This window comes from Miniopterus schreibersii, assembly GCF_964146895.1.
Source record: "Miniopterus schreibersii genome assembly, chromosome: 11".
Classification (NCBI taxonomy): domain Eukaryota; kingdom Metazoa; phylum Chordata; class Mammalia; order Chiroptera; family Miniopteridae; genus Miniopterus; species Miniopterus schreibersii.
In genome coordinates, this window is record NC_138111.1 from 17,974,930 (window position 1) to 18,002,855 (window position 27,926).

Consider the following 27,926-nt stretch of genomic DNA (forward strand, 5'->3'; position numbering starts at 1 on the left):
CCTCCCACCTTAGAAGAGGAAGGGGGAGTTACTTCAGTTGCAGACTTTTTTAAAAAGTATTTTCCCTCCAAAAGAACTTCCCAAGCTCCTTTTTATTCATCTGGCCCTTTTCTGGGTACTTGGGTCTCAACTGGATTGGTTGAACCAATCTGATCATGTTTTCTCCGACCCGTTTACAAACTGATAACGTTGTCTTTGTGGACCTGGCACGGAAGGTTAGCTGCAGCTGGATGGCACAGACCAGGACAGGAACCTGGAGGCAGGGGATATTTCAAATGTCCTACACTGTGTCATTTGCTGGGACACAGAAATGCAGCAAGTCCATGTAAACTGCTGACTCTGACTGCAGCGTGGTAAGTGCAGTCACAGGGTGATAAATCCTGCGGGAACACAGCCTCCTTGTGTGAGGCCATGTAAACGTCAGTCCGTTTCTAGTGCTTCAGTCCTCCTTTCTGATACAGTTCCATTCTCAACTAGAAATTCCGTCAGAGGCCTGCCAGTTCTAGTGCTTTGGCCATTGGGACAGGTGAAATGTTCAGCAATTTTGCCTTTCATTGAGACTTGGAAGCACAGCACCATGACAGGGCATTTTTAATTTGCCGAGCTGGGTCCCCAATACAGTTTAGGCAACATTCCCCGTCCCCTCAGGCCCAATGCATATGTCGGTTTCCGTTTGCAGCCACTGATAGATGTTTTTATGTAACACAGGATCTTTCATTTTGTAGTTAGAGGAAGAGAGCAGAGTCTTTGGTTGGAGGAGGAGGGGGATGGTTTAGTCTTTGTTGTTTCACTAACCCTTCGGATGGGGTTTGAGACTCCGTGGTTAGAGGACTGGTCAGACGTGGAAGGAACACTTCATGAGAGGAGATATGATACATTGGGCACAAGTGACCTGGTTTAGGGCTCGGATGACAAAAGAGCAAAGAGTATGCAAGTCAGGGAGAAGGACCTCCTCCCCATCTCTGAGGAGCCCAGCTCTGCTTTGGCACCCTGAGGATTAGAAACTGGGAAGTGTCCAGGATCTGGGAATAATGACACAGGCTCTGACAATCTTATGACGGTCACTGAACCCAGTGAGCTGTGCAGGCGGCAGGGCAGACATAGGGTAGTTGGTGGTTGACTCATGTCTCTGGGTGTAGGTGAGGCGCTCCTTTGAAACTCCCTAGAAATTACTGAGGAGTTTTTTGGGAGGGATGCTGAGGCACTGTTGTTATATAAGTGAGAATCTGAGTCAGTGTAAAATGGATACTGAAAGCAAATGTGGCTAGAATTTGTAACCATCATCCCAGCAGCTCTAGACAAAGTAGTTAAGAAGCAAAGCAAAATGTAGGACAACTGAAGCAAAATATTTACAGAATGAATCAGAGTCCAAAGACCACTTGAAAAACAAGGACTGTGACCTGAAACCCAAAAATAAGATGGAAAGGAATTACTTTTTTTTTACTTTGAAACTTATTGAAAACAGGAAAGGGTAACTCGCAGGGTTTCAAAGCACTCACACATTGGGTACTGGGTAAAGGCTTCCTTCTTTGCTTTCCCTCCCTCCCTCCCTCCCTCCCTCCCTCCCTCCCTCCCTCCCTCCCTCCCTCCCTCCCTCCCTCCTTCCCTCCCTCTCCTTTTTAAGTAAAAATGTTGTTTGAGATACAGCTAGTAGACTTGGATTCTAGGCCCTTCCCAACAGAACAGAAGCACCTTGTACTGCCCCAGAGCTGCTTTTCTCTCTTCTGAGACTAGTGCTTCTATTACTATCGTTTCCATGTGACAAAAGGGAAATGGGGGTTGTGGGCTTAATTGACCTGACCTCAGGTCGCAAAAAGAAATAGTGGCAGTAAGAGGCTCTGACCCAGAGCACTTTTAGGAGTCGAGATTGCTCCCACACTGACATCTGCACCAATGGTTGTCAACCGTAGTTGCACAGTGCACTCCTCTGAAGAGCTTTAAAAAATATCCCAAAGGATCCCTGGCAGACCAATTAGCAAAGCAGTTAGCCTAGACATAAAAGCCACACTCTGAGTTCAAGTCCTTCCTCTGTCACCTCCTAGCTGTGTGACCTTGGCAAGGCACTCAACTTCTCTGTGCTTCAGTGTTCCTCTTTGTAAAGTGGCGATAATAACACCACCTTCTTTGTGGGGTTGTTCTAAGAATTAAGTAATTTCACAGGAATAAGGCACTCAGAACAGGGCCTGCCATATGGTAATCGCTGTTTAAAATCCTGACAGACAGAATCTGGGGGTCAGGGTTTTGTTGTCGTTGTTGTGTTGTTAATCCTCACCTGAGGATATTTTTTCCATTGATTTTTTTTTTTAATTTTTACAAATACCTTTTTTTTTTTTGCCAACTTTTATTATATTTTATTTTAATTTTATTTTTTAAAATTTTTATTTTTGTTTAAAATATCACAGATGTCCCATTGATTTTTAGAGAGAATGTAAGGGAGGGAGGCAGGGAGGGAGGAGGAGAGAGAGAGAGAGAGAAAAAAAAAAAAAATCGACGTATATCTTGGTTGCCTCCCCCACGCGCCCTTGACCAGAGGAATCGAATTCCGTCCGCCGGTGGACGCTCTAACCACTTCGCCGCCCGGCCAGGTCCGGAGAGCGTTTCATAATTAGTCCTCCTCGGGATTCTAACGTGCAGCCTGGGTTTGCAGCTTGCGGACGTAGCGCCTCTTTTGGGATTCCGCTTCCCCGAAAAGTTAACATTAACCAATCGGTGAAGGGCGCTTTTTTTTTTTCTTTTCTTTTCTTTCCTTTTCCTCCTGTAAAATTTTGAGTTCAGAAACTTGTTACCTGGACCCTGCGGAGCAAAGGGATTCGCCCTATACTCTCTGGGAGTTGTAGTTTGCTAAAGGTTCTGTAGGCGCTCGGTGGCCAGCTCGGAACTACAACTCCCACAATGCCGCGCGCCACCCGCCCTGCCTCTCGCCGGTGGCTCTCTCCGGCTACCCAGCACCGCCTCTCGGCGGCGGCTTCAGAGGCACTATGGCCGACGGCGCCGGCGGTCCTGCTGAGGCGACCGACCCGCGGGACTCCCCGGGCCTGACGCCGCGGGTACCGCGCGCGGTCGAGCCGGGAGGCGGCGGCGGCGGCGGCGGCTGCTGCGGGGAGACCCCGCGGACGGCGGCGCTGGCGCTCCGCTTCGACAAGCCCATCAAGCAGGCCTTCTACAACACCGGGGCCGTGCTGTTCGTGTGCCTGTGCTGCGGCGCCGCCGTGCTCGTCTACTTCATCCTGGAGGCCTTCCTGCGGCCGCTGCTCTGGGCCGTGCTGTGCGGCACTTTCCTGCACCCCTTCAAGAGCTCGCTGACGCGCCTGGGCCGCCACTGGCTGCAGCGCCTGCACCGCGCGCACACGCCCATCGTGCTGGCCGCGCTGCTGCTGCCGCTCTGCTTCGCCGACTACGGCGTGGAGGCCCTGGGCGAGCAGGCGCTGCGTCGCCGCCGCCTGCTGCTGCTGCTGGGCGCCGGCGGCCCGCTCCTCTACGGCCTCTACAGCCTGGGCAGCTACCTGGGCGTGCAGGTGCTGCTGGCGCACGCCGGCGCGCTCATTTGCCGCGGCCTCGACTACTTCAGCAGCCTGTGGGTGAGTGAGCCTCCGCCGGGTGCCTCCGGGGTCCCGGCGGGCACACAGCACCCTCCTCCGCCGCCCCGGTGCGCTGGGCTGCGATTCTGCACCTCCTCCTCAGTGTGCAAGGGCGACCGGAGGTCCACGCCTGTGCGGCAGTGTCAGCCTCCTTCCTTCCTTCCCATGCATCTGAGGATTTGGGCGCACTTGCTTCCAACGAGAGGGCGGGCGTGGTTTGAAACAATCTTCCTGTCCCCCTCCTCCCTCCCCCATCCTAATAGATCCTCTTAGGGGGACGGGCCCCCTCTTGGGAATCACTGTTCCGCTTTACAGGTTGGGGATCCAGAGCATCGGCAGGTGGATTTGAATTTACTCCTGGTCACGAGGCTTGGGGGTGCTCTGGCCATCTTCGTTTCTGCTCAAGTGGGACTTTCCTGGATGTCTGAGCTGGAAGGGACCTTAGAGGTCCTAGTTTAACCTGTCATGATAGGCGAGGTGACTTCTAACCCGGCTAGGGCTAGTTAGGGACAGGCAGGGGACTGGTTGACTCAGGTTTCTCAAGTCCTAAAACAAAGCTTTCTCAGTAGTCCGGGGCTCCTCTCAGTTCGTCAGATTTCAGTGTACTTTGTGCAAGGCTGAGCCACCTTGGCCTCTTCCTGGCCACACTCTACTTCTTGGGAGCTACTTATGTCCCCACCGGGATTGCTTAAGCAGACTGGGTGGAAGAGAGGTAGATTCCTGATTCTTGGGTGACCAGGGGCTTTAGAATTGGAAGGGGTTTCAAAGATAATCCAGTGACACATTTCCTAACTCAGGCCAGTTAATTATTCAAATACTTAACTGGGACTGTTAAAGACAAGTGGATAGTTAATGCATAAGAATGCTAATTGATCAGTAAACAGTACCATTTAAAAATAATTTTATTCTCTTTTGTCAGTGTTCAGTGCACCTTGACATCAAGTTGCAAAATAATTCTCATCTGTCCAGCAGGGTTTTGACTTGCTTGAAGTTGTTGGTAGAGTAATGATTGATCCCAGAGCCGCTGTCTTCTCTTGCTCTATCAATACCTCCTCTCAGGTCAAGGTAAAAGTTGATTGAGTATGTTAAATACTGGGCATTGTGAAGTATTTAAAAGGAGTAAGATGTAGGCTCTGACTTCAAGGTGCATATAGTCATATGTGAACATATTCTGGAGATGACAGACACACAGATATACAGGGTGCAGCAAAAGTAGGTTTACAGTTCATAAGGCAAATAATACAATTCGTAAATAATAATACAAGAATAAACTCTGTTTCATGTGCTCATAACTGTAAACCTACTTTTGCCCCACCCTGTATGTTCATTACTCACCAGTTACAGGCCACTGAGGCCTTGCAAGTTATTGGGAAGCACCTCATCCGTAATTTTGTGATGCTGCCTGTGTGTGCAGCAGCGAAGCGATCAGACAGAAGTCTTAGCCTCTAAGAGGACTGGGCTATTTCAGTTGTATGAAGGAGGGATGTGCCACAACCCCTTTTCATCTCTGGGGCCTTGCTGGCTTGTCAGGTAGAAGTGATCCTAGAGTTACACTTTACTTCCTGATGCCTGCCTCTCTTCAGGAGAGGTTTCTGAGGTCCAGAGAATGTGATTGTCCCAAAGTCACTCATATTGTGAACAAATCCACGGTTCACATTTATGGAGTCCCAGTTCAGTGTTCTTTCTTCTTTACCTTGTTTTGCAGTTCAGTTAAGTTCATTGAATGACTCTTGTTGGAAAGCAGAATACTCTTGTTGGAAAGAAGAAATGTAAAGACTGCTATGACCTGATTCCTATTCTCAGGAAATTCAGTCTTCAAAGTCAAACACGTTTATAGAGTCTGCTAACCTTTTTTGACTGTTGATATTGCAATTTACTGTAAATTACTGTAGCCAAGACCAAGTAGCTTATCCACTGCACTGTAGGAAATTAGAAATGAAAGGCCTAACTAATGTATACGGTATATTTTCATATATATAATGAGAAGTTGAATAGATGGGTAAATTGGCATGATTAGTGGAAAATGAAGCATTCCTGCTAGTCACTCTTAGATAGTGGAAATTAGATACTTGTAAAGGGACTTGCAGCTCAGTGTATATAGTTTTGAATATTGTTTTACTGAACATAAATCTTCATCTTTGTATTCTACGTAAATACCCTTGTATGGTTTGTGGATGAGCAGAAGAGAAATAAGGGCCAAGATTGATTAGGCTAAAAGTAGGGAGGAAGGTCAAGCCAATTAATGATTTTTAAAAAGGCTTGAAACTCAGCTATTTGGCTAAAGTGGTCAGGGTAAGGGAGAGGAGGTGGGATTAAAAAAACACATTACAAAAGAGACAATATGAGATGGTTAGAAGTGAGTAGGGAGTGATAGAGGGACTAAATTGGAAATAGAGCCTGGAGGTTGATTTGAGTTTGAGAGAAACAGGCTTGCAGTTGTGTTTCGGCACTGGGGTGGGTGACTGGATGGGGGTAAGGTGTACCTGGGAAGCAGAGACCAGTTTTCAGCTCTCAGGCAGAAGTGTTGATTAAGTCCTGGCATGACCGGAAAATAGGTTATGTTACTGGGCAGGGGGCCCAGTCTGTAACTTTTCTGTCTCATAGTTCACGGCCAGTTTGATTTTGTAATCCCAAGCAGGGCTGCCTGTTATAGAGAAAGAGTCTTTATGCTTTCTGGACAGCTTGTAAATTTGAGCCTGCTGCCGTATAGATGGTAGAGGCAGAGGGAAAAGTTACATTTAAGCATATCTACGTTTTGGAGAGCTGACAGTACATACATTTAAGATGCAGCTTTTGAGCCATGAACTAGGCATTGGATTAGGTGCTTTCATTCTCACAACAATCCTGTGCAGTAGGAGGGATTTCACAGGTGAGAAGATTGACTAGAGATCGAACTATTCTTTTTGTTAGTAAATAGTATTCAACAGACCTGTCAGCAGTTGAAGTCCCTTTGTCATCAGGACCTTCAATAAGGATTTTAAAAAGTTTTCTCCCAATACGTTGTGTTTAAATTTTTAGTTTAATTTTTTTAGTTTGACTTTAGTTATTAGGAAAAAAAATGGAAGAATATCAGGATTGGACTAACCACAAGTGTTCCCTGAAATACCCCTGGATTCCAGTCATCTAGAAACCTTAGCCATCTCTCTTCTTTGCTTTTATCCTTGTATCTGTTCAGTTATTTACAAGTCCTGTCCAGTTTTCCTTTGTAGTATCTTCAGTGCCTTTATTTTTCTTTGTTCCCAGTTTATCTTGCTAGTTCAGTTCCCCTTCCCCTTGCTTGTGCGCCTTGACTCTCGTCTCCTAACACTCCATCCTACTTACAAGTGAAGACTAATCACTTATGGTATGAGTAGTTCTTTTTAAACAGTTTCAAATATATTAGAATAATGTACTGACTTAGTGATTTCTTAACAGTTAAAAAAATCATTCGTTGCACCAAGCTCACCTGTGACTCAGTCCTTAGGGTTATTGGGATCTCCTCATGGAGTAGACTTGTTAAGCTGAAAAGCTAACAGCCTTCCCCACTCCACCAGTTTTCTTTGCTGGGTGTGTTTTGCTTTCCCTCTCTCCATTAGTTCAGATGTGTTGGAAAATTTCAAGACCATTTACAGTTTTTGCAGTAGTAATAGATTTGTTTTCTCTGTGGTCTCTAATCGCATTGTTTTCATTTTACTTTATAAAGAAGCATGAGGTGGAAAAGAATAGTGGCTGAAAGATGAGATTCTAAACTGATCTCTGCCAACAACTTGCTACGTGACCTTGAACAGACCAGGGCTCTTCTCTGGGCTACTTTACTTAACCCCAGTGAAGTGTGGGATTAACTTGAACGGTTTCTAGGGCTCCTTGGTGTTAAGTTTTACAGCTTTGAAGAGTTTGGCAGTCTTGCCAGTGAGGCTCTTAGGAAGTGTACCTTAGCCATCCAGGCCTACTTAGCTCCACTTCTGAGCCCTTTTCTAGGTGTGTTTTTGCTTGCCTAGCAACACTAAGGAGGAAGATTTCCAGTGCTTAGATTCTTTCTCAGTTGAACATTTTGATTTCAAATGAGCATTAAGCTTTCTTAAAGCAGAATGAAGTGCCTGAAGCTGCAATTGATTGGGGCTATGTTTAGTGCTGTTGGCTCCATAACTTGGGAAGAATTCTGTTGGTTTTTTCTCTCTTGTACAAGACTTAGGAAAGTGTTTTTCAAAAACATGCAATAGAAGCAAGCCAAGTTGTTTTCCAGTTAATGCCCAGATTACAATAAAAAAAAACAATGACATAGTTTAAAAGGCAAATTCTTCTTACAATTTATGCATTTACTATTTTTCAATCGGAAAAGTGTATCTGGATAATAAGTCAAATGAAAGAAAAATGTGATTATAGTTTGCTTTACTTGTAAGCACATTGCCAAGTTTTATGCAGAGTCTTATATAGTGTTTTAAAATAAGTACTGAATGTATATTTTGAAAAGGACACATTGTTTTAAAGAACGTAAATTTGGGAAAGTATGACCTCTTGTGTATGAACTATTGTTCATTGACTTATTCTGGGAAGAGAATTCATAGTTGAATAAGTTTCCTCAGAAGCTCAGCATATCTCTCTGAGAGACAGAGAGAAATAAAAAACTCTCTTAAAGTCACACTTTTAGCAATCCATACTGGAAATTATGTAAAATTTGAATGTCCAAATCCTTGTTTTCAGTTTAGGTTATTTTAAAGAATATTTATTAATTTTAAAAGTTGGCTCAAGTAAAACATGCTTGTTATATAAAAACAGCTTAAGCAGTGTAGAAATTGTAGGTAAAAGTTCGTTTCTCTGCCACCATTTCCTGTTACTGATGAATGGTCTTCTAAATTTATTTCTCTGCCTTTGTGGACCAATAAAGTATAGGATTTTCATTTTTTAAGACAAAAATGGGAGCCTGCTCGGGTGTGGCTCAGCGGTTGAGAGTTGACCTAGGATCCAGGCAATCGGGGTTCGATTCCCGGTCAGGACACATGCCCGGGTTACGGGCTTGATTCCCGGTCAGGGGCCTGCAGGAGGCAGCCGATCAATGACTCTCTCATCATTGATGATTCTCTCTCTCTCTCCCTCTCCTTTCCTCTCTGAAATCAATAAAGATATATATAAAAAAAACACACACACAAAAAACCAAAAAACCCCCACAAAAATGGGATAACATATATATAAAACTGCACCTTGGTCTTTAATTTATCATTGTATTTTGGACATCTTTCCTTGTTAGCACTTATAGATATACTTTTTAAAAATAGTACTATAGTATAAAAACTTTTTTTTTCTAGATGCTTTTTAGAAAGTGCTCCGACCAGATTATCTTCACTCTGAATTTGTATTAGGATAACCTGATAAACATTTTTAAGCATTGATAATTGTATAATCATAATGGTTTAGTGGGAACTCTAAAGTGTTTTTTACAAATGGCCATGCTTTTTGAGCTAATAATATTCTGTGACTTTTCTGAAGAAATATTTCAAAATATTGGGGAAAAAATCCAAAATAAGCCAGAAGTCTTGTTTTTTTTAAAGTAAAAACATTTACTATTTATAAAAATAATAATACTCTTAGGAGGAAATTCAGTATTTGAAGGAAAGCATAAAGAAGCAAATTAACCCCTGAAATCCAACCATCCAGCATAATATCTTTTTTAACATTTCTGAGAGTATATTTTCACCATTATAAATTTGCACTTGCATGATGTATACTGTGTCATTGAATATAGATATTCACACCTTTGAAAGTCTGTTTTTGGAGATACCATTATTTAAATAGTACTCTATAAAATGACATTTAGCTTATAAATTTTTCAGTATTTTAAACTGCCACAATGAACATTTTTATATCTGTCTGCACAGTGTATAGTGCTTCTGTAAACCAAATTCCCAGAAGTGGGACTGATAACCAATTTCAGTGGTTATTTTAAACTGGAATGAGATTATCTGTGAGTTTCAGGTTTACTAGGTGAAAAACACATGCTTCATTTTGGACCATGAATTTCCCTTAAAAAATGTGAAGTATGCAGTCTTGTTATTTTTTTTCTCTCCCTGATAGTGATACTGCTTCCTAAGTACAGATAAGAAACAAAAACTTCTTGGAGGTTGGCTTTAAAGTATCATAGACGTAAAATCTGAAAGCTTGTACCTTTTGTGATCCTCCAGCTCAGCTTCTCACTGAGGGCAGACTCTCCGTTGTCATCCGTGACTTATGGTCAGCTTTTGCTCAGATGCTTTTAGTGGTGGTAGCTTATTCCATTTTTAGCCCATTGTTCTAACTTCAGGACATCTTTTTGTTTATTTTTTTAAAATATATCTTTATTGATTACAGAGAGGAAGGGAGAGGTGGGAGGGAGAGAGAGGGAGAGGGAGAGGGAGAGAGAGAGAGAGAGAAAGAGAGAGAGAGGGAGAGGGAGAAAAACATCAATGATGAGAGAGTCATTGATCGCCTGCCTCCTGCATGCCCCCAACGGGGGCTCGAGCCCACAACCCGGGCATGTGCCCTGACCGGGAATCGAACCACGATCTGCTGGATCCTAGGTCGATCGATGTTCAACCGCTGAGCCCCGCCCGGCCGGGCAGGACATCTTTTTGAATCATTATCGTCATCTCGGTTTTTATTGACTATGCCCTATTTTGTGTAAACTATGAGTTGATTAATATGCTTTCTCATCTTTCACCTAAATTACTGACTTCATGTTTAATAGGGTGGGGCTGATTACCCCTGTGTAACATGCCACCTAGGACCATCCGTTTGCTAAGGATCATTTTTTATTTCATCAATTTGTAGTTGCTAAAATCGACTGTTTTTATTTTCCCTTGTGAATATTGGAGATGCTTTTCCTTTTTTAAATTTTTTTAGTACCACTCTTCTTTCTCCTTCTCGTTAAGAAAGCAGACTCAGGAGCCAGATTTCTGGGTTCTGATGCCCACTCTGTCACTTTTTAGCTCTGTGACCCTGGGCAAGTCACTTCCCTGAAGTCTCAGTTTCTTTATTCTGTAAAATGGGAATAACTATACTTATTTCCTGCAGTTATGAGAATTAAATGAGTTCATACAGATAAAACATTAGAACAGGGCCCGGCCCTTAGTAAGTGTTATGTAAGTGTACTATTATTACACTCACATTTTGTGTTGAACTCCACAGTCATAGCTCAGAATCTCTGAATTCCCAGAGTTAAGTTTGTGTGGTCCTGCAAGCTTGAACTTTTTTGAAGCAGCAATAGTCTCACTTCCCATGTACTCATAAGATCTCTGTAATATTTAATCTAATAGAATTGCTTGAAGAAGAATATTTTAATATCCTTTTTCAGTATAAAAAAATTAGTGATCATTAAAGACAATTTGGAAAATACATAAAAAAGAAAAAGAAAAACAACGATTACCATCCCAAAACAACCATTAATTTCTTAGTACCTTTCTTTTTCCTCACCATGCAGTAGATGTAATCATGTCATATGTGTTTTTGTATTTTGCTTTTCCTTAATAGTCTTAGGAGTATTTTTAAATATATAGCCTTTGCTTACAAAAACCTCTTTTAATAGTTGTGTAACATTTTCCTAAGTGAATTATCCATAGTTAACCACTTCCCAGTTTTTGAACTTTTAGGCTATCAACTTTTTAGTATTCTAAATTACATTCTCTTGGGCTTCTTTGTATACAGTTTTTCATTATTTAGTAAGGTTCCAAAGCTGAATTCTCAGGTCAGAAGTTATAAACATTTTTAAGACCTGAAGACTATTTTTATTGACAGTTATGACCAAAATAAAGTAGGAGGTAGTGTGTTTTTTTTTTTTCTTTTCTAGTAATCATATCAGTTCCTTTTTCTTTATTCTCTGAATTATGGCTTAAAGTTCTTTTGTTTTAATTTGCCTTTTCAAGGTTTAGGTCATATTAATATGTTTCTGGTGTTCACATTTGTTCTGGATTATATATTCCTTCCATCTTTTGTAAATGTTCTGTTAAAATATGAGTTTGTTAGAGAGTCTCTGCGTAGGCTATGCTGATGCTTCTTCAAGTGCTAGAGTCATTTAATTTTAGTGTAGGGAAAACTAAGGAGGGGACGGACCCTGGCTGGTTTTTCTGTTTTAAATCTTGCTGTTTCTTCTAGTAATGTTTTTTTAGCTACACTTCTTCAAATGTGCATATAACTCTGGTATAGGTTCTAACCATCTATTGCCTAGATTATTTCATCAGGGTCACACTTCAGCTGTCTGCCTTACTTTAGCTTTTAAAAAATTAATTTTCGCCCTGGCCAGTGTGGCTCAGTTGGTTGAAGATTGTCCCATGCACCCAGAGGTCTCTGGTTCGATTCCTGGTCAGAGCACATGCCCAGGTTGTGGACTTGATCCCCAGTAGGAGGCAATTGATTGATGTTTTTCTCACTGTGTTTCTCTCTCTATCTCTAAAAAAATAAATAAAACATTAAAAAAAATATTTAAAAAATTACTTTCACTGTAAGAAGCGTATTTCATAGGCTGTAATGGAATCTTAGCCTGATTATTTTAACCTTTTCTTGTTGTGTTTTTTTCCTTTTCTTTTATAAACAATCTATAGAGAAAACTTTAAGAATTCTGTAATATTAAACTCTTACGTCCATGGCTTAAAATGTGAATATTTTGTCTTAAGTATCTTTATGCATATAGTAGTTTTTGAACTTTAATATATCTTAAATTAAAACTATATGTATTTTTGTTTAAAAATATTTAAATAGTATCACTATATGGGATTTTAAATGCCTATTTACTTCAAAACTTGATTTACCTAAACAGGAGGAAAGCCTGCACCTGCTCCTTTTAGTAGCACCTGCCTTTGTCGTATCTGTCTTATCTCATGCAATATAGATGCTTGCACATTTTGTACAATTGTATGTTTATTTTCATGTGTTTATATTTTACAGCTGTGTCTATATTTCATTTATTTAAGATCTGGACGTTGGTAGTTGGCTATGTGTTGACTGTTTCATTCAAGTGGAATGCAAGCACTGAGCGCTACTTGAGAGCAGTATCAATTCCTGTCTGGATTATATTGCTTTTTCATTTAGGTGGGTCACTTTTTCTAAGAAAGTTTAGCTTTAAGGGCAGCAACGGCAGACCGTGCAAATCAAAGTGTTTTTTTTTGTAGTGTTACATATTGCATTTAAAATTCTTTAAAATAATCTTTAGAAAATATTCTGCTTTAATATTTTATTAATCTTTAATGGAAATATTATGCTTTAAAATATCTGTCTTTTAATGATATTGAATATTCATTTTCCAAAAGGTTCTTTAAAAAGAAGTACATCTTAAAAAGTAGAGCACGCTTGGACTGTCATCAGCATTCTTGTGTGTCATACCGAAGGAGGGTATGGATAAGCAGCCAGTGTGATAAGTGCTCAGAATCAGTGTGAGAAACAATGAAAGGAACCAGAGATGTTGACTTACTCAGGATAAGGGAAGGGAACTGGGCTGCAGGGGTGGGGAGAGGTGGAAGTGAGGAGCGCATCAAATATGGAAGCCACTGTCCTGTGAGAGTGCTTTAAACAAATCTTGGGAACCATGAGGGAGAGATGTTAGAGCAGTGATTAGCTTCAGAGAGAAAAATCTCTGTCCAACAGGAAAATGGTCAGTGTCAGAGCTGCTCAGAATAATTCCCTGTTACTTGGGACTGAACTTTTAGCTGAGTGACTGCTAGGTTGTAGAGTGATTTTTCAGGGGCTCTTATTTCCAAATGTCAGTCTATGGAAACACTTAGTTCTAATTTAAAAACAAAATTCAGTAACCAAGAGCAGTAGATATCCTGTTTACAGTAGTTTTTAGAACTACTTATTGTTAAAAATTAAAAAAAAAATAAAGTAAAAGAGTTGATTGAAAATATGTCTCTGCTTAGAGTCTGATGTTGAGTAAAGCATTACTCTCTAGTTTTGCTGGCTTGCAATGCTTAGAGGAGTTTATCAGCAAGATCCCCTAATACATGATTTGACTTATTTTGAATATGAGAAAGGCAGAGGAGGAGGCAGGCAGTAAATGTCCATGAGGCTCTAGATAAATTCAAGGAACTACAAATGGCTAATGGGTAGCCAGCTACTCGTTAGCATTTTTGCATTATGCACTCAGGAGGATACATGGAAGCTTTTTGCAGTGCTCTTTTGGGCTGTTCCCCCCTTTCTTGAGAGAGTTCACATCCAGTGGTATTTTCAGGAAGTCAAGTCAGGCTTCACGACTTTAGGATCTATGCCTGATGCAGGCCATTCTTGGATTACATGGGGGTTTTGAGTTCGGGATAGTCTTAAACCCTGGACATGCTTCAGAATGGACTTGGTTCCTCAGGTGATACAAGCCCTTTAAAGGTAGGCTGGCACATGCCAAGTCCTTTCGACCAGGGGCCTCTGACAGCAGGACTGGACTGAAAAGTCCTAAATTTAGGTTTCATCTGTCTGATGGCCGTTTTTTTCAAATCTTCCCTGTGAAACAATTTTGTTAACATATATGCTAAATTGTTTTGTCAATCTACTAAACTGATTCTTTTAAAGACAAGTGCTGGGGTCTGTTTCACTAAAAATGTTAACTCTTAATCATTTGCAGCATCTCTGGCTGGCTCATGGAGAATTCCAGTATTCCTGGTTATTGTTTTCCTGATGTCTGTGGGTACCCTCTATGAAAAACAGAATGGAAAAGAGTGTTCTGGTAAGAAAGAAGGCATTCTGTTAATGTTACTCTTAAGAAATATTGGAGAGAGTACCTTTATTTTAAAAACATGCTGTGATGAAACCACTTTAAATGTATGTAAAAACCTGTTGTTTTCTGAACAATTAATTTATTTAAAATATTTTAGGTTAGACTATACCTCATGCCCTTCCCCCCTTTTTTGCATTTTTTTATTGAGGTATAATTCATAGAATATAAAATTAACCATTCACTATTTTATTTTTTATTGATTTTAGGGAGAGGAAGGGAGGGGGGAGAGAGAGAGATAGAAACATCAATGATGAGAAAGTCTTCATTGATCAGCTCTTGCATGCCCCTGACTGGGGATCAGCCCGCAACCTGAGCATGTGCCCTGACCCAGAGAGTTGAACTGCAATCTCCTGGATCCTAGGTTGATGCTCAACCGCTGAGCCGTGCCTAGCCAGGCAACCATTCACTATTTTAGAGTAGCATTTTCGTTACAATCACAGTGTATGCAACCGTCATTTCTATCTTGTTCCAAGAAATTTTGATCATCCCAAAAAGAAACCCTGTACCCATTAGACAGTAACTAACTGTAGTTAGGTTTGAGATCTTTCTGTTTTCTTAATGTAGGCTTTTATAGCTGTAAATTGCCCTCTTAGAACTCCTTTTGCATCCCATAAATTTTGATATGTTGTGTTTCCATCTTACATCTTGGTTAATTTCCTGTGTGCTCTTCTTTTTATTCCTTTGTGAAGTTCAGGCTCTCTAAAAACTTATTGACTCACTTATGTGGTAACGTGGATGATACTGCATAGTTTCCATTGATCTAGCTATGATTCACTGAATATTTACTGTGTCTTTTAGTGATATCAGCAGTCATAGAAAGAGTTAGTATTTGTGAAGGTTTAATTTATTGGATATGTGTAGTTCCTTTGGAGCTGAAATTCGTTGGCTTGGCAGAATTCTGTGTTAATCACATTGATTGTTGGCCTACTAAAAGTAAGGCCCCAGCTGTGTGAGTGGGGAGTATAATTTAATAAGTAGGAACAGCCAGGATTCTTAGTTGTGAACAGTGGAATCCATGCTAGTCTAAATAGAAAGAGATACTGATTAGCATATAGAATTTTTGCATATAGAATTTTTGGAAAGACCAGACAAGATTGGATCCTGCACAGGCAGAAATAATGCAACCAGTAAAATGCTTAATGATACCCAAGGACTGTTTGAACAGAAGTGTCATAGCTGCTGCTGCCTGCCACAAATCAGACAGCAGAACCTCTGGAACTTCTGTTCAGTTCCTGCTGAAAAGCCATATGCCTCCGTGACTGTGTTTGACATGTACGTGACTTCCAAATTACAGTGAGTCGCTTTGATCTTCAGAGTCTTGCACAGGTGTGCCTGCGTGGTAGAAATTGCATCACATGTGGGACCTTAGCTACAAGGGAGTCCAAGAAATAGTCTTTAGCTTTCCAGTCTCTAGGGTGCAGGAAAGCATGTTAGAACCTGGTATTGTGTAAGCTAGTCTGTGTTGTCTGTCATAACAGGTTAAAGGCTGACAATTACAGGGAGACCTCATTGGCCAGTAAAGTTTTTGAGTCTAGTGCAGATGTTAATCTTGGTGTACTGCCTATTAGGAACTTAACATGGGAGCATATAACATGAAACAGGGTAATGATATTCTTTTAAAATTTTAAGTGGTGAATTTTGCCTATGCTGAATTATGTACTTTATAGATGTATATGGTTTTGCATAATACTCATATGTTTGCGTATTCGTTTGTGGAATGTTATAATTGAGAGCACCAAGAATGGGCTAGTAATACAAAGGAGAGTGAAACAGTTTGTATTCAGGAAGCTCACAGACTTCGTGTGGCAGTGTTTTTTAACAGAAATGTGTGTTAAAAATTACCTGTGAAGTTAAAAAATATAAATGTGGCACTCCAGGCTTATATATCCACTATCTGCCACATGTGTCAATCAGCATGAAGCTCCTAAATGAGGAAGATAGGGTCCAGGAACCTGCATTTTTAGCAGACTTTCCTGTCGATTCTTAAGCATTTTCCCTTGGCAAGTAAGCACTGGTTGGGTGGGTCATTAATAACCATTTTGTTTTATTGTTAGTAAAAGTTTAGGACTCTATTTCAATTTGCAAGTTATTTCCCACTTTGTTCATTTGCTTTAAAAAGTTTTAAAAATGCATGCTTGTTTTACAGGGGCAGAGTTACCAGGTCAAGTTATCTCCATGGCCGCTTCTACTCTGGCAACCTTGGCCATCTCTATCACAGGGTATGAATCGAGCACTGAAGATCCGCCCTCGACTCAGCCGGCAGGTGACTGACGTTATGAAGGAATGCCTTCAAAATCATTCTGGAAAATGAAATATACATAGAATATAAAATTAAGAAAGACACTAGCATTACAAAGTGCTACTTACTGATCCTTCGTTTTCCTCTAATTCCTATTTTTCCATTTTTTCCCTCTCATCTTTGTTCTTACATATCACTTTTTTCATACATTAAAGTATTTACTTTTTTTTTTTTTTAAATATATCTTTATTGATTTCAGAGTGAGGAAGGGAGAGGGAAAGAGATAGAGAGAGATAGAAATATCAATGATGAGAGAGTCGTTGGTCAAGCCCGCAACCCGGGCATGTGCCCTGACCGGGACTCGAACCCTGATCGCCTGGATCCTAGGTCGATGCTCAACCGCTGAGCCACGCCTGGCCGGGCTAAAGTATTTACTTTCTTAGGTTTCTTACCTTGCTTCTTCATTCTGTCCCTTTAAAAAAAAAAATATATATATATATATATATATAAATTCATTTAATATAGTTATATTAAAAGAAGAGAATTTTATTTTATTAAAATATATCTTTATTGATTTCAGAGAGAGGAAAGGAGAGGGAGAGAGAGCTAGAAACATCAATGATGAGAGAGTCGTTGATCAATCCTGCAACCCGGGCATGTGCCCTGACCGGGAATCGAACCCCAATCGCCTGGATCCTAGGTTGACGCTCAACCGCTGAGCCACGCCTGGCTGGGCTAAAAGAAGAGAATTTTAAATATAGGCATTCTACTATATGTTAATGTTTGTTGCTTTATATGGTTTGAATAATTTTCATGGACTAATTATAATTCTCAGCTATTTTGTTACATATATATTTGAAGTTTTTTGTTTAAGTTATGTCTATATTAATAGATATATGTCATAAAAAGCTTGAACAGTATAAAGTATATAGAGTAAAAAGTAAAATATTCCCCATACCCCAGCCATACCTCCCCCCCCAAATTTAGCTAACTTCCACAGATTTAAACACTGTCAGCATATTCAAACATACATTCAAATCTTTTTTTTTGTTTTTAACCCAATGTAGTCATACTGTCAGTACATTTTGAAGGCTTAAAATAGAGGCGCTTAGATAATTTCTCTGTATTACTGTTCACTGATGTGGACTAAGATGCTGGGCTTTTTTTTTTTCTTTCCCCCTTCAGAAACCATAGACAGAGAACCCCCTCCAACACTGTCCTCATCTTCTTCGCCCCCCTCCCCGTCGCCCACGCTGGGCAGGCAAAGGCCTGAAGTCGGAACGTTCCTTAGAAAGAAGAAAACCAGCGATACCTACTTTGTGGCTCTCGTCTGGGCCATCATTGCAGTCCAGCTCTGGTTGAACCTGTGGATCGTACAGCTGCTGCCAGTGCCGATTGCAGGTAACAGTTAATTAACATCACTGAAAATGTTTTTCTTTTACTTTTGGGTTTTAATGCTTGGGATAATTTCACTCTCTTTTTAAATTAAATGATTGTATGTTTGTATTTAAATAATAAACGTTATTTTGGGTGTTTATTACTTGATTCTTCTTTAATATTTCTCTTTTAAGCTAAAAAATGTATTTAGCCTCTTACAGTTTTGTATGGCATTACAGCCCGATAGTGCCATGTGGGGAGTTGACTGTTTGGCCATCATGATTCTGTGGAGGAGAGCGTTAGCAGCCTGGGTTTTGGAGTTTATGATTGAGTTTTGTTTAGTTAATCCTCAGCCAAGGATATTTTTAGAGAGAGTGGAAGGGAAGGAGGAGGGGGGAGAAAGAGAGAGAGAAACATCGATGTGAAGAGGCACATCGATCAGTTGCCTCCCGTACATGCCCTGACCTGGGATCGAACTCACCAAATATCAAACCCACAGCCTTTTGGTGAATGGGATGACACTCCAACCAAATGAGCCACCAGGGCTGTCCTAGTCACTTCTTAACCCTCAGGCCATCATAGGAACTTGACACCATGGAGAGCAGGCCGTAAACAGGGTCTCCCCAAAAAGGTTTTTTACGGCCTATAAATACCCTGGCCTTATTCTAGAGACTGTGGGAGCTTTCCTAGGACCTCTCTAGAGATTTAAAAATGCTAATGAAGGAATTGTTGAACTAGTATGTAATACTGAGCTCATGGTTCAAAGTAGTAAACTGTAAAGCATTAGAAACCCCTGGGTTAAGGAAATTATAGTGGTTGGATCAGTTATCCAAACTTCAAGGCAACCCTCACAGGTAAGTAACACTTCCTTCTAGTCCCAGCACCTTTTTAGTTGGCCTTTAGCTGGAAGCTAACCCCAGCTTGAGGGGCCACCGCACTGCCTAACTATGGAGGGTTATATTATATCGTGGTCTGTGAATGGTCCCCGCTGAAGGTGTGCAGTGCTAGCCTCAGGGGCCATTTGTAACAGCCCTGCCTGTGCCCAGCCTGCTTCTCTACTGAACCATGGTAAAAGATTCAGGTGTGTAGCGCAACATGAAGTAAAGTAATAGGAACATAAATGAAAATGTTACCTGCGGTGATATGAAATCATGATGTGTGTGGAATACCTTTATTCTTCTGGTCACTAAACAAAACTAAAGAAAACAACAAGATTTGACACTAGCAGTTATAATAGCCAAGGAGATTAGGACATGTCAGGGGTTAGTATTCTTTACCCCAGAAAGGGTAAGGTATGAAGGACCAAGGTTGTAGTCTGAAATCTTCATGATCAGAGTACCTTGTGTTTATATAGACTGTAAAATAATCCCTGACTCCGTCAGGGATTCAGCCTCCACAAAAAAGGTAGTAAGTATATGGGTAAGTGTAAAAAGTTGTTTGTCGCAATACCATCAATTTGGAATACCTTGGACTTTCTCTTCTCTCCTTTTTAAAAAATTGATCTTTAACTTTAATACTAGCTTTACTGTTTTAAAACGGTCACATGAAACCAAGAGACCTTTTCCTGTTTTAACTTTGTAATCTATATTTTGTTCATACATATTTCTTATCTTCTTTATAGTCTGGATACTCAAAAAGCTTATTATTCACTTTGGAGTTGTGAACTTCCTGGAGAAACGCTGCTGCGTGTGGTGGCAGGTGGTAGAGCACTTCCTGAAGGAGCGGAAGGAAGCTCTAGCTCCGTGGCCAATTATCGGGCTTGGGAAATTCTTGTTAAAAGTTGATAGCAAGGTATTGTATTTTAAGAACTTGGGCTGTTTTAATGGAATTTATATACTTCATTGTCTGAAATATTCCATTTTACGGTATTTAGTATTTATACTAGAATCGAAATCTAATTCTATGATGAAATTTGAAGTTTAGAACTATGGTTTATGTAAGGATAGGATAGATTTAGTTTAAATAATTATAAGGACCAAATTGGAATCCAGAGGGGTTAAGTGACTTGCCTAGAAATTAGATAGCCAGGTAGTCGCTCAGTTTAGTGGATAGTTTTGGAATAATTCCCATGTGTCAAATATTGTGCTAAGTCCTAGGGAAAAACAGATGAATCACAGAAAACTAGATGCAGAAGCTCTGTTTAGGGAGAGAGAGCAACCCATTAAAATTCAGAGGCAGTGGTTAGCTTCAGAGGCTTAATGGTTTAGAGCATGCACTCTGAATCCAAATTCTGGTTTCAGATCTGAGTTCAGCTACTTATTAGCTATGTGACCTTGGATGAGTTTCTTAACCTTTCTGTGCCTTTGTTTCCTTATCAGTACAATGAATGTGAGAGCATGCACCTTATAGATTGGTTTGTGAGTGTTAAATGAGATAATGTACAGTTCCTAGATCAAGGCCTGGTACACAGTAAGCTTTATACAAGTGTTAGCCATTATAATTCGTGGAGGAAAAGTAGGTACAGGATATAGTGGTAGTACTGAGCAAAAAACGACTCACTGTTGGTGAGGCAATGGGAGAGGGGCTGTTTCCTAAAGGAGGTGGTGCTGGGGCACATTTTGAAGCCCAAGTAGGAGCAGACATGGCAGGAGCTGCACCTGGATGGAGCAGTGCAAAGGCACAGAGACTTCCACAATGTGAATTCTTGGGAATGCCAAGAAACTGGTCATGGCTGGGATATGTGAAATGATGGTAAGCCTGGAGGGTCAAGTGAGACTGGATCAAGAAGGTCTTTTGTGTGCCATGCTGTGCAAGCTGGACTTTATCACAGAGGCTAGTAACTATTTCCTTTAACAAGTCTATTCATGACTTAAGGTTGAGAAATACTGTTGGGTGAAACCAATGTAGATAGAGATGAGAATAATAACTGAAATGCATGAAGTGGGAGGAAGTAAATCTTTTCATTGCTTAATGAAATATCCTGGGTCAGAGGAGAAGCAGGGGATACATTTTCTTGCATATTGCCTGGCTGTCTTCCAGAAAGTTTGCCAGTTTTAATTCCCACCAGTGCAACATACGAGAATATGTACTTCCTTGAGCCCTTGCCAAGGAATATTACAGCATAACAAAAAGGCCTTTTTAATTTCCTAAAAAGAAATATCTCAATGTTGTTTTAATCTGAAATTTTTAAAATAAAAATGAGGCTGACAATCCTTTGACATGCTTACTGGCTATTTATATATTTTTTTGTAATTTGCCTATTTGTGTTCTTACTAATTTTTTCAACTTTTTAAGTAAAAAAGAATCTAAGACTTAGCATACATTTCAACATATTTATCACATCTCCCTTGTATTGGGGTGAAGGTTTATCTTACTAAAGCAGATTTAGCACTTCAAATGGTTTAAAGAGAGTAACTCTTTTTTTCAGTTCATGCCTTTGTCTTTCCACTGTCTGAATAGAGACTAAATCCCATTTTCAGCATTCTCATGTACTCGTATTTGGAGCCCTTCCTTTAGGAAAACTGTACAGTTGTGTCAGTTAAAAAGTTCTGGGGCATCCAAAAGTATTTGTTACGGGGTAGCCTTGTGAAAATTTGTCAATGTTATTCTAATTTGTTTGCTAATCTGTTCTTGGGGAAGAGAGACAGTAAAATGAATAAAACTAGCATTTTCTGCCATATATAACAATCAGAATAAATGGCTATCGCAAACTGAATATTTGTTTAATTTAATTGATGCCAAAATTATGTTCTGTCTAATATATAGTAATATATTTGGGCTGTTGCTTTGGGAAATAAATCCATTTTGATTCATTGATTTTGAAATGATCCATCTACAGGAGATTGTTTGAAGTATGTACCTAAACGTGCTTTGGGTGTACTTTAGGGAAAACTCTGCAAAGAGCATTTACAGTCACTGATGGAATTACGCTTTTTATTAACCTTTATACTTTTTATAGCACTAACAATGCCCTGAATCCTATGTTTACCGATTTTTAGATTGTTATGTGTCCACTAACTAGCATTAGTTATTATAGTGCTAAATATTGTGAAGTTTAGATGAGATAACATTTATGTATTATCTTTTTTGTAGAAAAATGTGTGCCTAAAAAACGGGGGTGGAAGGAAATACATCAAATATTAACCAAATCTTAGCTGTGCCTGCTTTTGGTCAGGTGTCCTCTGTTCCCAGTGAGCACTGAAATGTTTTACTATTTAAAAAATGTGAAATAACTAATACTATAAAGCTGCAACTACAAAGTTCAATGAAAATGTAATAATAGGAACATAAATTGGTTTATACAGGGACTAAAAGTCCTTTTGGTGCATGAAATGTGAAAGGGTATTATTACTTTGATCTTTGGAATTTGGTGTGGCTCTTTAAGGCTGCAAGCTTTCAGGTTATTTTATGTATTTTTAATTGAATTGCCAGCAAAGCTTGTGGTTATCATCACTGTAATCATTGTATATCTTAAAGGACTACTGCATTCACTCGATTTTATAACTTTGTTAATGTACTACAGTTTTTTTTTTTTTTCTAGTTTTTCTTTTGTCTGGGATAATTTCCTTCTCATGCTCTCAGTGACTGTCTTTTTTTTTTTCTTTTCATACTGTTATTGCATTCTCTAATGATATTCCACTGTTCTTATCTTTTCTTTCTCACCTTACCCCCCATCCCCAAGCTCTGGCACTGGCTAAATAAGAAGGTAAATGAACACATGGATGTTGGTTTTTGCTGTTCAATTCTGTAACTTCTCCATTCCCACTCTGTTTCTATCCGTATGTAAAACTAAGTTTTTGTTTTTAAAGTTCTGATTATAAGCTATGGAAGGTCATGAAGCATTGATACTGTCCCAGTACAATTTGCTAAAAACCCAAAGCTCTTTTATTCAGGATATTGGTGATATCTCCCTGCTCAAGTATGTGTAAGAAGTTCTGTCTGGTGGTCCTTTTGTCCTCTGTGATTTCCATTCCTTTTTGGCTCTCTAATGTGGCTTAGCCTGACACTCTGGTCTCCTTTGATATGTGGAGAGCACATAGGCAGTAGTTACTGAAAAGGAAAGAGAATTTTTTATTGCTAATTTTTCTGTAAGTGATACAGGAAGTTTTCAGAAGATAAATCTGTGAAGTAATTCCCTAGACTGGTATATTTATGTATGGTCTTTTTTTTATGACTGGTATTCCAATGTTAGTCATGACCTGTGACATCTAATTTCATGTGTTTCCCAAAATATAGGTTGTGTCCATGGTAAATGATTCACATGATTGGCTTGGAATTGTAAAGGTGCATTTTGGGTAACTTCAATAAAAGAATCCAGATGCATTAGGAGTACTGTACCTCTAATATATAGTCTGCATATAGTAGTTCTAGATTTAATTTCATTAAATCCCTAGGACAGAGAGCAGGAGGTGACATCATTTACATGTATTGTGTTTAAACACAATAAGACGAAAAGTTTCCCATGGAAATATCACAGGCTTTAAGAAAGATGTGGTACTTGGAAATAGATCAAAATGACACTTTTATGTGTAGAGATTAGGATTTCATTCCATTGAAACAGGAAAGGGGAGACTTGACAATGCCTAAAGTTTTAAACTTTCGATTGAAAATAAACAGTGTGTAAAATATAGTCACACACCATCACCACCACCACCATACATACATTCATACACACGCACACATACACTCGTGCGCACAGGCTCATGTTTGTATATACCTCTCTTTCCTACAAAACTGGTGTAAGTAAAGGAGTTTAATCCTTGGCAGATGATAATGCTGCAACCATAAGTCACATTTTCTTATTTTGATCTAAACCAGGTGGTTTAATGTATTTTCCTAATTTGTATATATATGTATGGATACATATATATATTGAAGTGAAATTTTCCTCAAGAGATGAAAGGAGCCCTGAAGTCATTAGGTTGATTTCGAGCTAAATGAGTTAGATTACCTAATTTATGAGCCCAGTTTACAGCTGACAGTGAGTTTTAAGATTCCTAAGAGATCAAGTAGCTTTTTTTTTTCCTTGCTGATTCCATGTAGCATAGGTAAAGCATTGGTGTAGAGTTGGAGTAACTGCTTGAAGTTCTGAGAGTGTGTGCTTTAGGAAAGCACATAAATAAGTTCAAGATCATTTTATTATTGCATTACATCCAAGATCAGAAAATTGCAGCATTGGGTATTTAGTATTCCAAGCTCAAGTGGAGTGAATTAGGAAACCAAGAGAAGAAGTGAGGGTGAGAGAGAAAACATCTTATGGTTAATTAAATTGCAACCTATTTCTCAAGCCTTAATTGTTTTATTAATATTGATTATATGCACTAAGACTCACCTAGAATTTAGTTAAAAAAACAGCAAAATAAGGACCTACATTCATGATAGAACAGAAAACAAATTAGTGGCACTTTTTAATAGCTTGATAAACAAGGCCAGTGAGTTTAGAAATTTGAGTGTCTTTTGATAGAACTATAAATCTAACAACATCTCTAAATTTTAAACTTGAAATGTTCAAAATGTTATCTTAAAATTTCTCCTCTCCCCCTTTTAGAAAATAAAGTTTAAAAATTAAAATAATTTCTCAAAGCATGGAAGACAGTTAATTTCTGGGGACTATGGGATTTCCATGAGCAAGACAGTGGTGCCAGGTGGTTTGGTTTCCTTTGCCCAGAGCAGCACAGCACAGGGCCAGCCTTGTGGAGCGGAGCAGCACCCCTGGTGTTCCTCCAGGATTCCCCTCGGCTCCTCCCCTCCATTGCTTCCTCGGAGCCCGTTTTTCTTTCTGCGTCTGTCTGAGTTTCTGGTTCCTCATGAGTCGCGTTCCCATCCACTCTTTCAGGGAATACATTTCCTCCATATAAGTTTTCTATCCATTTTGTCTTTTCTCCTCTTTTGGTTCTCAGTTTTACATACCAACTCTCCCCTCTCCACATTTTTTTCTTTTATCTGGACTTTTTCTGTCTCCCTTTATTTATTTTTTAATCCTCACCTGAGGATATTTTTTTTATTGATTTTAGAGAGAGAGGGAGAAACATCCATTGGTTGCCTCCCATATGTGCCGTGACTGGGGATTGAACCCACAACCTGGGTGTGTGTCCCAATTGGAAATCAAACCCACAACCTTTTGGTGTACCAGACGACGCTGCCACCCACTGAGCCATCTGGGGGGGCCTCCTCCCTCCCTCTCTCCCCCCTCCTCTCCCCCTTCTCTTTCTCTCTCTCTCTTTTGCTATCTCTTTTTGTCATGTTTTTTGCTTTGTTTTTGTTTTTAATTTAATCTTAGGCAGCCACAATGTGAATAGAAACCCCTTTGACTTTTTTAGCTTATGTATTAAGCATCCTAAATGACTTTATTTATTTTAAATTTTGAGTGAAGCAACTAACCCTTACTGTTATCCCTTGAATATAAATTTTTATTTAGGTGACTCTTCGTATGCCTTTTTCCAACCCTTAGTTGTATGGCTTGTGATAGGAAAAGTCTACCCTTGTTGAAAAACATAACATTTGATTTTGTAATGTTGGTATACATAATGTGTTTGTGAATATTCCATGTTTTATATGTTAAAAATACCCAGACATAAATTTAGATATTTATACTATGTAAATAGAACATAATTTATATTTAAAAATACTTTTCTTAAAAAAAAAATTTGAGGCTCCCAAGTTATTTTTAGAAACTGTATACAAATGGTCTTAATTCTGAAATTATTTTACTTATTCCTACCTATTCAGATGCATATTAACTGAGCCTTTTCTGTGTGCCATGCACTGCTAGGTTTGGGAGAAAAGGGAGGAGCGATACAACACTGGTCCTTTCTTCAGGAAGTGGTCTTCAGAACTAGGTGTAGAGTTGGTTTCTGATTGTGAAACTCTTCAGTTTCATTGATTTTAGAACTAACATTCAAAATATGACATCTGACCTTCCATATCTTAGAAACCTGTTATTTTTTTTTTTTAAATCTCTGCATTGTCTGCAATGCTTTGGTAGCATGCACTGAAAATTAACTCTTCTGTTTGAAGCTGTAATTGTCAAAATAGAAGATGAACTTTTTATGTTTGCATTTACCTATAGTATTGCTCTCTTAGCAACAGTATCCTTCGTGAAAGATAAGGGGAGTGCAAGCTTGTAAGCCTTGAGTGAAAAATAAATTTTTAAGAAGTCATGTTGTGTGTTTTTTAAACCACCTTCTTTGCTTTTGGATGTTTAACTCACTGTTTGGATAACATATGTCAGATTTAAGTTAATAACTTATTCAGCAATACTGTAGCTCATGTTGGAGTTGAAGGGTGCAATGTGGTGTTTCAGCATCATAAGTATAATTGATAGTATTTTTGAAGTGTTAAATGGTAGCTTTGCATAGCAGAAATTCTAGAAGTCTATCAGAATGATATATTCTGAAAATAAAAATTTTTTGTATGTAGGATTATTTGTGATTGTGAAAAAAGAGAGAAGTTATACTCAAAATAGAATGTCAAAATAGAGTGTCAGATAGCATTTAGGGAGCATAATTTTAATTATTAAGGAATAACCACTGCATTAATGATTATTTTTTATTTGCAGTTACTTATAATTTGTCATAAAGCTCGTGTTTTAAAAAAGAATAGGAATTTCCAGTAGAATATCAGGTTTTTAAAAGTATTTTATTATGAATTATTTTAAATATTAAAAGATGTAAAGAATACCTGTGTGCCTACCCTCCAGCATGATAAAACATTACTTATATAATTGAAGCCCATTTTGTATTTCTCCCAGCCAGAGTAACTACTATTCTGAAATTGGTATTAATCATTACCTTAACATTTAGATTTTTGTTATTACTGTTTTGGTAACCCTAATGGCATCAAAGGGAAAACATATATTGAAAATATTGATAATTTTTATTTTAATTTGCTCCTATTTTATCTATATATAATTTAGGGCATACCTGTTTTATAAAAGGCATATTTTCCTAAAGTCATCTATATTTGCTAATTGACAGTAACACTTAATAAGATTTGAGGTCAGCTAATGGATTGTCATTATTTGCTTTAGAATATTTACCATATTTTTAAAATTTTATTTATTTATTTTTTTAAAATATCTTTATTGACTTCAGGGAGAGGAAAGGAGAGGGAGAGAGAGAGAGATAGAAACATCAGTGATGAGAGAGTCATTGATCAGCTGCTGCCTGCAACCCGGGCATGTGCCCTGACCAGGAATCAAACCTTGATCACCTGGATCCTAGGTCGACGCTCAACCGCTGAGCCACGCCCGGCTGGACAAGAATATTTACCATATTTTAAATTATGGTTTGAAATGTAAATATACCACAGTATCAGCATTCAGACATAAAGGTTATGTTCAAATTGACTGTTTTTCTTAGATATGACAAAAATGAACTCTTTATATTAGCAGCAGTAATTAATACTGTTAGTTAATATTATAAAGTTGCTTATAGCTTTCACTGCTTTAGTCATTCTATAGTTTGCTTTGCAAAGCTGAATACCCTATTTTGTCTTTATTATATCGGAATGCATATGTCTTTTTATTAAGCTGTACTTTACAGCTAAGCAATTCTCTTTTTCATTTCTGTGCAGATGATCATCTGGCTGGAGAAGATGTTAGACAAAATAATTAGCATTTTCATCATATTTTTGTTAGTGATAGGAACCCTTCTTTTAGCCCTGCTCCTGACTGCAAAGGTAAGGTACAATACTTACTATTACTATTAATAAACTCTTTAATTGTTATAATTCTAGTATGGATAAGAAGTTGGTAGGAATAATATGGAGAATGTTACTTTGCTTGTAAATATGTATAATAGCTAAAACATTTATAATTTTTATACTACTAGTTTTGCCATAAGTTTGCCTAGTATGTTTTTACACACATTTTTATTTTATTATCTTAAAAATCCTCAGGTAAATGCAGATGAAAAAATTGAGCTACGGAGGAACAAGTGGCTTCTTCTGTCAATAGGAAAACTATAATCTGGTCTTTCGACTCCTAATCTAGCTAGTACCCTGTTTACTAGATCAGAATTTTTTTTTACTAGTTCCTTCCTTTCTTGTCTCATTGGTCTTTCTGCTGATACACCATAGGACTTTTATT

The 27,926-nt window shown here is 39.0% G+C and overlaps 1 protein-coding gene across 4 annotated transcripts in view; it reads left to right on the forward strand.

Moving 5' to 3' along the window:
• The first annotated feature begins 2,960 nt into the window (after positions 1–2,960).
• The window catches only part of TMEM245 (transmembrane protein 245), a 64,823-nt gene continuing 39,857 nt past the window's right edge, over positions 2,961–27,926 (forward strand). For all 4 annotated transcript variants that reach the window (XM_081152064.1, XM_081152066.1, XM_081152065.1 and 1 more), the window contains exons 1-7: positions 2,961–3,578; positions 12,494–12,611; positions 14,131–14,232; positions 16,430–16,546; positions 17,708–17,923; positions 19,521–19,690; positions 27,413–27,517. In XM_081152064.1, coding sequence (XP_081008190.1) covers positions 2,979–3,578; positions 12,494–12,611; positions 14,131–14,232; positions 16,430–16,546; positions 17,708–17,923; positions 19,521–19,690; positions 27,413–27,517 — 1,428 coding nt within the window. In that variant the 5' untranslated portion in view covers positions 2,961–2,978. The remainder of the gene's footprint in view (positions 3,579–12,493; positions 12,612–14,130; positions 14,233–16,429; positions 16,547–17,707; positions 17,924–19,520; positions 19,691–27,412; positions 27,518–27,926) is intronic.